Raw genomic sequence first — 11,548 nt, forward strand, 5'->3', positions numbered from 1 at the left:
CCACTCACTATTCAATCATAGCCAGAGCATTTCCAGCAAGGGCTTTTCTTCCTGCTCCCCAACAGTTACCTCTGTAGCTCCCCAAGAATCTATCCTTGCCCCCCCCCCCCCCAATCTCATCTACACGCTGTCCTTTGGCAAATTCATCCGCAAACATGGGTTCAGTTTCCACGTGTACGCTGACGACACCCAGCTCTACTTCTCAACCACCCCTGTGTTGCCCAACTACTTGTAAAAGCCATAATTTCTTCCAGTTAAATTTTGGAAAGACCAGTGCCATTGTGTTTGGCCCCCGCCACAGATTCTGTATCCCTGCCACGGATTCCTACCCTTTCTCCGGCCACTGTCTTGGGTTGAACCAGACTGTTTGCAAACCTGATGTCCTATTTGACCCCGAGGTGAGTTTACGACCCCATGACCTCTGCATCACAAAGACCGCCTACTTCCACCTCCGTAACATTACCCAGCTCTGCATTGCCTCAGTCCATCTTCCACTGAAAGTCTGGCCTCTTGTGCATCACTCCCTGCTAGAGTCTCACCAGTGGCAGCTGTGCCTTCAGCTGTCTAGATCAGATACTCTTGAATTCCGTCTCTAAAGCCTTTTGCCTCGCTACGTCCCTCCTTAAAACCCACCTCTTGGATCAAGCTTTTGATCACCCCTCCTAATCTCCTTTTTGGCTCCGCATCCAATTTTGTCCGATTACGCCTCTGTGAAGCACTTTGGGACATTCCTCGACATTAAAGCTGCGATATAAATGCACGTTGTTCTGCACACTGGATAGGTCATTGAGCCAATCATGGCTTCAGTGCACGACAAAAGATGAGCTGTTGCTGGGAGCTTTGATTACAGCAGCAGTCATTTCGCAGTGTGACGGGAGACTGGGAAATAAGAAGATATTTTTCTTTTGAGTTTTTTTATCCATGGCCTAGAGATCAAATTGTTAATGTGATTTTATTTTTTCTCCTAATTTTCTTTGTTGTTTGTAACAGTTATTATCCCCGAGAGGTTCCAACGTTCAGGCTTTTCGGTAAAGCTGTTTATGGTCCGGAGATTAGATTCCCGCTGACCCATTTTAACTGAGTCTGATGGCAGCCCTGTGCACCTGTGGCTGAAACTCTATGCTGCTAGAGCTGCTACATGCTCACCGATAGCGATCTGCCTGGAATGTACTGTCTGAGTGCCAGCATTTTCTCAAGATTGTGATTAACACAGAAGCCACTTTATTACAGTAATACAGAGGCTAAATAGGATGACGAGGTTGCAAACTGTCTGGCTCAACTTAGGACAGTGGCTGGGGAAGAGGATGGAATTGGCGGCAAGGGTAGGAGATTTGCGGCAAAGTCAGGTGAAGATGATAGCTTCGGTCTTCACCTGGCTCGGAGTCTCGCCTCCCTAAACTTCCACATACCTGCACTTTCAATGGGTTCCACTGGATCATGATCAGCAACAGGATCCCCAACTTATTTTCTCAGCTATCCGGTGTGTAATGTGTGGCAATTGGGTGAAGACGGGCTTGGCTGTGATGTTTCTTGGGACGTATAGCCTGTTGGTCTCATTGTCTAGGCTCAATATGAAAAGTGACTACTTGTCTGTCTGTGGATTTATACCCCATTAAGCATCAGAGAAAACTAGGGGGTGGGAAGAAATCAGGTGAAGTAAAATTGCTGGAAAATGCTGCGGGGATAAAATTGCTGGAAAATGCTGCGGGTCAGAATTGGAGCGATACTGTTAAGTTTAAAAGTCTTGGATATTTTAAAACTGTAGGGATGAAACTCTCACTATTCTGTTCATACTTTGTTCCTCTACACTACTCATACTGAGGGACCTTGGAGTGCATGTCCACAGATCCCTGAAGGTAGCAGGCCAGGTAGATAAGGTGATTATGAAGGTATACGGAATGCTTGCCTTTATTAGCCGTGGCATAGAATATAAGAGCAGGGAGGTTATGCTTCAACTGTACAAAACACTAGTTAGGCCTCTAGCTAGAGTACTGCGTGCAGTTCTGGTCACCACATTACAGGAAAGATGTGATTGCACTAGAGAGGGTACAGAGGAGATTTACAAGGATGTTGCTGGGAGTAGAGAATCTTAGCTATGAGGAAAGACTGGATAGGCTGGGTCTGTTTTCCTTGGAACAGAGGAGGCTGAGGGGAGACCTTATTGAGGTGTATAAAATTATGAGGGGCCTAGATGAAGTGGATAGAAAGGACCTATTTCCTATTAGCAGAGGAGTCAAAAACCAGAGGGCACAGATTTAAAGTAAATGGTGGAAGGTTTAGAGGGGATTTGAGGGGAAATGTCTTCACCCAGAGGGTTGTGGGGGTCTGGAACTCACTGCCTGAAAGGGTGGGAGAGGCAGGAACCCTAACCACATTTAAAAAGTACTTGGATGTCCACTTGGGATGCTGTAACCTGCAGGGCTACGGACCGAGAGCTGGGAAGTGGGATTAGGCCGGATAGCTCTTTGTTGGCCGGCGCGGACACGATGGGCCGAAATGGCCTCCTTCCGCGCTGTAACTTTCTGTGATTCTAGGTGCCTGAGCATTACTTTCAAGGGCCCTGTTACACCAGTGTGACTTTCCATTTTCCCCACCAATCATCCTTATAGTCTCTCTGAAGGTACTTTGTGTCAGCCTTGGCTCAGTGGTAGCATTCTCAGTCAGAAGGTCGTGAATTCAAGTCCCAGTCCAAGACTTGAGCACAATCTAGGCTAACACTTTAGTGCAGTATTCTTTCAGATTAAATGTTAAACTGAGCTCTCTCTTGGATCTCTCGGGTGGACATACAAGATCCTATAGCACCATTCGAAGAAGATCATGGGTGTTCTCCTGGCGTCCTGGCCAACATTTATCCCTTAATCAAACACTGCATCTGATATAACAACAGAAAACGCTGGAAAAACTCAGCAGGCCAGGCAACATCCGTGGAGAGAGAAATAGAGTCAACGTTTCGGGTCGAAACCCTTCGTCAGAACTGAGAGCAACGGCAGGAAATGAAACAGATTAAAAAGGCAGTTTGGGGGCTGGTAAATGGGGGAGGGGATGAAAGAACAAAAGAGAAGGTTTGTGAGAGGTGAAGAGACATTAAGAGATATTCAAGGCGAAACGAGATGGTAATAGGACAGGTAAAGAGACGAAGGACGGCTCGAGATGAAGTGTGAAATGCGCTGACAGAGTGAGAGACAGCTGCCGTGTGGGAGAGAGAGGAAAAAAAAGGAAAAGGCACAAACCAAAAATGTGGATAAAAAATATAAAAATATAATAGGGGCCGAGGTTCTGATCTGAAATTGTTGAACTCGATATTGAGTCCAGAAGGCTGTAAAGTGTCTAATCGGAAGATGAGGTGCTGTTCCTCGAGCTTACGCTGAGCTTCCGTGGAACAATACAAGAGGCTGAGGACGGTGAGGTTTGAGTGGGAATGGAGCGGAGAATTAAAGTGACAGGCGACCGGAAGCTCAGGGTCACCCTTACGGACTGAACGGAGGTGTTCCGCAAAGTGATCACCCAATCTGCGTTTGGTCTCCCCAATGTAGAGGAGATCACATCGTGAGCAGCGAATATAGAATACTAGATTGCAAGAAGTACAAGTAAATCGCTGTTTCACCTGGAAGGGGTGTTTGGGGCCCTGGACAGTGGGAAGGGGGGAGGTATAAGGGCAGGTGTTGCATCTCCTGCGCTTGCACGGGAAGGTGCCGGGCAAAGGGGAAGGGGTGCTGGGGGTGATAGAGGAGTGGACTAGGGTGTCTCGGAGGGAGGGGAGGGGAAGATGCGTTTGGCGGTGGATCACGTTGGAGGTGGTGGAAATGGCGGAGGATGATCTGTTGAATGTGGAGGCTGGTGGGGTGAAAGGTGAGGACAAGGGAAACCCTATCATGGTTCCGGGAGGGGCAGGGGTGAGGGCAGAAGAGCGGGAGATAGAATGGGCACGGTCGAGGACCGTGTCAACCACGGTCGAGGACCGTGTCAACCACGGTAGAGGGGAATCCTCGGTTGAGGAAAAAGGAAGACATGTCGAAAGCACTGGTGTGGAAGGTGGCATCGTTGGAGCAGATGCGGTAGAGACGGAGAAACTGGGAGAATGGAATAGAGTCCTTACAGGAGGCGGGGTGGGAGGAAGTGTAGTCCAGGTAGCTGTGGGAGTCAGTGGGCTTGTAGTAAATGTTGGTCAATAACCTATCCCCAGAGATGGAGACGGAGAAGTTGAGGAAGGGAAGGGAAGAGTCAGAGATGGACCATGTGAAGGTGAGGGAAGGGTGGAAATTGGAGGCAAAGTGAATGAAATTGTCTAGTTCAGGGCGGGAGCAGGAAACGGCACCGATACAGTCATCAATGTACCGGAAAAAAAGGTGAGGGAGGGGACCTGAGTAGGACTGGAACAAAGAGTGTTCCACATATCCCACGAAAAGGCAGGCATAGCTAGGACCCATGCGGGTACCCATAGCAACACCTTTAATTTGGAGGAAATGATTGGAGATAAAGGAGAAGTTGTTGAATGTGAGAACAAGTTCAGCCAGGCGGAGGAGGGTGGTGGTGGATGGAGACTGGTTGGGCCTCTGCTCAAGGAAGAAGCGGAGCGCCCTCAGGCCATCCTGGTGGGGGGTGGAGGTGTAGAGGGATTGTACGTCCATGGTGAAAAGGAGACGATTGGGGCCAGGAAACTGGAAACTGTTAAAGTGGCAGAGGGCATCATGTAGGTGGGAAGAGACTGGACAAGGGGAGAAAAGATAGAGTCGAGATAGGAAGAGATAAGTTCCATGGGGCAAGAACAGGCTGAAACGATGGGTCTACCAGGGCAGTCCTGTTTGTGGATCTTGGGAAGGAGGTAGAAGCGGGCTGTGCGCGGTTGGGGAACTATGAGGTTGGCGGCCGTGGGGGGAAGATCTCCAGAGGAGGTCATCATCTGATTACTGTTTGTGGGACCTGGTTGTGTGCAAATTAGTTGCCGTATTTGCCTATATAATAACAGTGACAATACTAACAGTACTTTGGCTCCGAAGCAGCCGGAGGACATGAAATGTGCTTTGTAAATGCAAATTCTTTCTTTTTTTAACTACATTACAAAAGTACACCCGACAACAAATGCACTATTCTCCCACCGTCTGCTTTCTGTAAACATAAATCATCTGAATGACTTGTTCAGAGACCCAGGCAGAGATTTTGAAAAAGGGTTTTTTAACAGGTATTAGGCCCTGTAATTTACATTTTTAAGGGGCTTGTTTTAGGCGTCCGCCTGGGATGCTTAAAAAAGGCCCCACAAATTTATGGCGGGCCGTCCCACTGCCGAATTGGCATGCTTTGCAACCATTTTATACCCGAAAAACAGGCGCAACGCACACCACACTGGTCGGCTCAGGGTCGTTTTGTAGGCCCACACTCTGCCATTTTGTTTGAAATTGAAGAACCCTCTATGAGCCATCAGCTTCCATGGTGTAAAACTGCTGATTCTGGATCCTGTTATGGAGGCCTTTTGAAGACTTGATTTCTTTGTTAAAAAGAAAAATAGAGTTTGTCTTCTGTGCCGAAGACCAGGTGGCCATTTTCGGAGTCATCGCTCCAGTGGGCTTTCCAGACGGTGCATGAACACTGGAGAGCAGTGCTGCTTGTGCTGCCTGAAGGCAGATTCCACTCATTGGAAGCAGAAGACATACTTAATGACCTCTGCTGTGAAAACTCTTCTCAAGTGGGTGAGAGGCGATGCTGGGGAGGAAGTCGCTCTCTGGTGTGCACATCAGTTTACGTTGTCAAAGGGCTTCTCCATGGAAATTGCTAATCATACTTCAGTTTGTTGCTAGGTTACCAAGCTAAAACCTGATCCCGCTGGGTTGCTCTGGATAAACAGGAGGCTCCAGCAGAGGCCTGTGCTTTAATGAGTGAAGCTCAATCTCCACATTGTATGTCGCACTAATCTTCATTTTAATTTCTCCCGTGCTGAACGCGGCCTTTCAATCTTCCAGTACCCCTATCAGCATACTAATCTATATCATGTAATATTAAATGCAGTTGCTTCCAGGTTGGGCTAGCATGTAATTATTTTAGCACTGGATTGGGTGTACATGTGTGAAATGGTCCCTTTGTGTGTGAAAGTGAAACTGGCCAGTTTTGTGCTTGGACTCTCTGCTCGCAGGGAGCGTGCAGGTGTTCCCCCTTCCGGTGAATGTGGTGCAGAAAGATGAGAAGAAAGGGGGAAATTAACTTTAAAAAGGAGTTTTTAATGTTGAGTTCCGTAATCTCATCCAGGAAAGCTGCAGGGCATTTACAATGGCTTTCGTATTCCTGGATTGGAAAGGTGGGAAAAATGAGTCCGGTTTTCTGCTCCTGGACGCTATACTTTGACTTCGGGAAAATGTGCGTATGTTTGGAGGCTGAGGACTGGATTATGCTTGGCTGTGATGCCTTTGGCAGTTGAATATCCTATTAAACCTCATTATTGAGGCTCATTCATCAAGAATGAGGTCTTGGGTGAGGTAATGGAGAAAATTGGGGGGGGGGGAAGAGTTTTGCTGTAATTTGCTGTTCTATTTACACTGTTTAATATTTTGTGATTTGTCTTGTTACTTTTTTAGATGTCTGGGAATGACAAGAACATATACTCATACAGCAATCGCACTACAGAATCTGACCACTTGTGAGCAAATCAAAAGAGAGACTTCTCGTGGAAAGCTGCCTCCGATTCAAACTGAGAGCGGTTATGAAACTTAATTTTAAATCCATTCTACTATTTTTTTTAAACTTTCAAAAGAAATGTTCTTTCAGGGTAATGTTGGATTTCCTCCACTGCCAACAGTGAGGTGTGAGCTATGTACAACTATGAAGGAAAGCAGAGGACATGTTGTGGGTGCATGGCGAACTTTACTGCACACTTTTGTTTGAACTAATGTTCAATGTATTTTTAGGGGGTGGGTCCTTTTTGTTTGACTGAAATCAAATGAGCTTGGATGGGATATGATGGGAGGCTATTAGTGCTACACACAATATGGCCAAGTGAGGGATGGGAGGGCAAGTTCCTTCGATTGGCAAGAATATTCAAATTCTAATCTCTGCTTGAGGAGCACTGTACAGGAGTTAGGGGTGGGCTGTGGGGTTGTACAGGAATCGCTGTGGGGCTGTGGGGTTGTACAGGAATCGCTGTGGGGCTGTGGGCTGTGGGGTTGTAGAGGAATCGCTGGGGTCTGCAGGCTGTGGGGTTGTACAGGAATCGCTGTGGAGCTGTGGGGTTGTAGAGGAATTGCTGGGGTCTGTGGGGTTGTACAGGAATCGCGGTGGGGCTGTACAGGAATCGCTGTGGGGTTGTACAGGAATCGCTGTGGGGCTGTGGGCTTGTAGAGGAATCGTTGGGGGCTGTGGGCTGTGGGGTTGTAGAGGAATCGCTGGGGTCTGTGGGGTTGTAGAGGAATCGCTGGGGGCTGTGGGCTGTGGGGTTGTAGAGGAATCGCTGGGGGCTGTGGGCTGTGGGGTTGTAGAGGAATCGCTGGGGTCTGCAGGCTGTGGGGCTGTACAGGAATCGCTGTGGGGCTGTACAGGAATCGCGGTGGGGCTGTACAGGAATCACTGGGGTCTGCAGGCTGTGGGGCTGTACAGGAATCGCTGGGGTCTGCAGGCTGTGGGGCTGTACAGGAATCGCTGTGGGGTTGTAGAGGAATCGCTGGGGTCTGTGGGCCTGTACAGGAATCGCTGTGGTCTGCGGGCTATGGGGTTGTACAGGAATCGCTGGGGTCTGCAGGCTGTGGGGTTGTAGAGGAATCGCTGGGGTCTGCGGGCTTGTACAGGAATCGCTGGGGTCTGCGGGCTGTGGGGTTATACAGGAATCGCTGGGGTCTGCGGGCTGTAGGGTTGTACAGGAATCGCTGGGGTCTGCAGGCTGTATGGTTGTACAGGAATCGCTGTGGGCTGTGGGGTTGTACAGGAATTGCTGTGGGCTGTGGGGTTGTACAGGAATCGCTGGGGACTGTGGAGTTGTACAGGAATCGCTGGGGTCTGTGGGCTGTGGGGTTGTACAGGAATCGCTGGGGTCTGCGGGCTGTGGGGTTGTAGAGGAATTGCTGTGGTCTGTGGAGTTGTACAGGAATCGCTGGGGTCTGCGGGCTGTGGGGTTGTACAGGAATCACTGGGGTCTGCGGGCTTGTACAGGAATCGCTGGGATCTGCGGGCTGTGGGGTTGTACAGGAATCGCTGGGGTCTGCGGGCTGTGGGGTTGTACAGGAATCACTGGGGTCTGCGGGCTGTGGGGTTGTACAGGAATCGCTGGGGTCTGCGGGCATGTGGGGTTGTACAGGAATCGCTGGGATTTGCGGGCTGTGGGGTTGTACAGGAATCGCTGGGGTCTGCAGGCTGTGGGGTTGTACAGGAATCGCTGGGGTCTGCGGGCTGTGGGGTTGTACAGGAATCGCTGGGGTCTGCAGGCTGTGGGGTTGTACAGGAATCGCTGGGGTCTGCGGGCTGTGGGGTTGTACAGGAATCGCTGGGGGCTGTGGGCTGTGGGGTTGTACAGTGCCCTTACTGGAAGGACTGCTAATATTCGTAAGCGTTCTGTTGAAATTCTACATTTTTACTGGTTTTATGAAGTTCTGAAAACTATTTGTGCAAATTTGAATGTGAGTATTGTTTCTAGGAGGGGGTAGTTTCTGAAGCATTCGTGGTGCAGCAGGGGTGCCCAAACTGACTGCAACTTTTCTACTGAGTCTGAAGTTCTGACTTTCCGTTAATTACTCACGCGTATCGTGCTAATACGCAGTATTGTCAGTTTTACCAGTTCTGCTGCACACGGCAATTTTCAGACATTAGGGTTGGTGTGGATTCTGATGCTAGGTGTGCAATCTCACAGAATATCAGGTGCCCTCTCAGGGTTTCGAAAGAACCTGTTGTTGGGACTGCAGCATAGCCTAAAAATCCATTCATTGTGCACTGTGTACTGCTGGGACGGAAAACGTCCAACATCCAAAGACCTTTCAACTCTCTACAATGTTGATTTGGGGTTCATTGCTGACGCCCTTTAGCGTCAACTTCATATGCAAACCTCGTGAGCAGATCATTCTGCTGGTATACTCGCATGTGAAGTAAATGAGATGGTGAAAGAAAGATTCTACTGTTGCATGTCAACAATCTGCTTATATTAACTCCTACTATCTGTTAATGCACATACCAAACCATATGTAAATATATAAGCAAGTGTTTATGGTCTAAGTTGCACATTCACACGAATGAATCCAAGTTGATTGCCTCTGGCTGCTTGCTATTGGTGAGCTTCCTCCCGCCTCCGTTTGAACAAAGTTGTGCCTGAGCCCGCCTGGTGGCTGGGCTGCTATCTTGTATTCTTTTTCCCTGGTCTCCTCCAACAGTACTCAATAACTGGCTCATCAATCAGCTTACAACAAAATCTCCTCTCTACTGACTGCTTTCTCACTCTCTCTCTCTCTCTCGCACCCCCTTGACACTATGTTCTCACTGCGTGTCCGCTGTGTCTTGGAAACTTTGTGCACTTTTCCTTACTCCACCCCGCCTGTGCTGAGCCACAGTTGCTGTGGATACAGCTCCAGTAACTTATATACACTCCCAATTTTGCTTTTTGCAATTGCTCATGACTTGATTAGTACAAGCTTTGGGCAAGGAGGTATGAGGAAGAACAGTGTGAATTAACACCCACTATCTCCAAACCCCAATCCTGAATGCCAGGTGCCAAATTTTGAGTGTGTAAATTGATCCTTTATTCAGTTGAAGCTTTATTGCCGCCTCAAAAGTGAATCATTGAGCTCTGGACCGACTGAAGTTTTCCCCACAGAGCCGTATGTGGGCTGTAAAACCAGCCGCATGATGGAGTTTTCACAACTTGATAGCTAATTGTGGTCCAATACCCACCTTTGTCTATGGGTAAGATGACCATTCTTCAATTTTTACCATACCTTTTAATTCTTCAGTCACTTCTGTCTGAGCTGTATATATGCAAGAGGTTAGTGTTCTACATGAGGTTGGTGTGAGGATGCTTTCTGGTCTGAGACTGGGTGTGATTGAGGATTGCTTTGGGGGTCAATATGGTGGTCTTCATCCTCTGGTGGAGCAGGAGTTCTCTGGGTTCACTAAGTGACCCTAAACCACTATCTCTGCTGGCATTGTGTGCTACAGGGCAAAACTAACCAAGTGTGTGTACACAAGTAAACGTGGCACTCTATTACACAGATCTGTTTTCCAACGGGCTGGCCAGCGTCTGATTCAGGTGGAGACCAGTTCTAGGGGCAGCTGAGGATGAAGAAATTGTTTTGGATCTTGGAGGCTCCCCGGGCATGGCGGAGGGATATCTGGTTACTTTTCACATCTTCTCGGACTCAGGAGTTGCACAAGTACTTTTATACAGTAATGTCCGGCTCCCGTTATTTTTCAGCTGCACTCACACAATCTTCAGTCAGAAGAGACAGATTTTCAGACTTGAAGCTTCTACGTCCAAAGCTTTGGGAGCGTGCTGATGGACTAGGTGTAGCAATGCAAGACAGATTTATATAAACCAGGTAGTGAAGGGGCTGGTGAAGAACAAAGCTTGATCTAGGAGACTAAGATCATTTCACAAAGGAACGGCGGTGTTAACATTGTGACTCCAGGGCTGGGATAGAAACTGCAATTGAGTCCTTGTTTGAAATCCTAATTGTATTGTAATCCTGAAACCATGGTGTTTGCAACCTGAAACCTATTTATTGTACTTTCACTGTTGCGCTCACCCTTTGCAGTTTCAATAACTTGATTCATCACTAATTATAATATTTATATCCTGGTTGAATAAAACTTCACTCCCATTTGAGAATTGCAAGCTATATTTAAAACAAATGTATGTTATTTTTTTATTCAAAATTCTTTTCATAGTAATATTGGTCTTAACTATCACACACAATTCTTTTTGGATTTTTGGAAAATTGCCGAATTGATAATTCTATAGAAAAGATGAAATGTTGTCAGTGATCTGTACCTGAAAATTAAAATTATTTTTAAATGATGTCTGTTTTGTCAGTGATTGCTAATTAGTCCCACAGCCACTGTCCTGTACGGTTGCTGCGATTGTTTTAGGGCTCATTAGGGACAGTAAGCTGCGAGGAGAACACAAAGGGCTGGATTTTCATTCAGGAGTCGGGGCTACAACTTTCAGGGTTGTAGTCCCGCCTCCATCGAGATGTGGCCAATCCACGCGATTTTAACTTGATTGACCTTGTTGAGCCCGCCCAGCGGGCTCAGCAGGCCAATTAAGGGCCACCCGGCAACAGGTGACGTCACAGACTGAAATTTCATCTGTCAAGGGGTTTTGACAGATGAAATATCAGTGTTTCACAGCTGTTTGAAGCTGTCAAACACTGAGTCTTACTTCTAACCTGAGTCCTTCGCCACAGACTCCGTTAGAAATCTCTCCTGCACAGAAAGCTGAAGGCTGTCACTTTTGACAGTTCGCAGCCATTCTGCTTTCTGTGCCGGTGAGATGAGGGACTCCCGGGACCTAAAGGAAGGAAGGCTGAAAAGGTAATTTAAACTTCTTTAAACACTTTAGACACACCAAACACACTTACCTTTGCACTCA

General features: G+C 47.8%; 1 protein-coding gene across 1 annotated transcript in view; it reads left to right on the forward strand.

Moving 5' to 3' along the window:
• LOC147086344 (uncharacterized) overlaps positions 1-10,977 on the forward strand; it is a 58,078-nt gene extending 47,101 nt beyond the window's left edge. Inside the window, exon 7 of the mRNA XM_085978407.1 lies at positions 6,564-10,977. Within this exon, the coding sequence (XP_085834533.1) occupies positions 6,564-6,629 (66 nt within the window). The 3' untranslated portion in view covers positions 6,630-10,977. The remainder of the gene's footprint in view (positions 1-6,563) is intronic.
• The last annotated feature ends 571 nt before the right edge of the window (positions 10,978-11,548 follow it).

Source organism: Somniosus microcephalus, unplaced genomic scaffold (assembly GCF_052327205.1).
Source record: "Somniosus microcephalus isolate GS21.2 unplaced genomic scaffold, FLI_Smic_1.0 unresolved_chr7, whole genome shotgun sequence".
In the NCBI taxonomy this organism is placed as follows: Eukaryota; Metazoa; Chordata; class Chondrichthyes; order Squaliformes; family Somniosidae; genus Somniosus; species Somniosus microcephalus.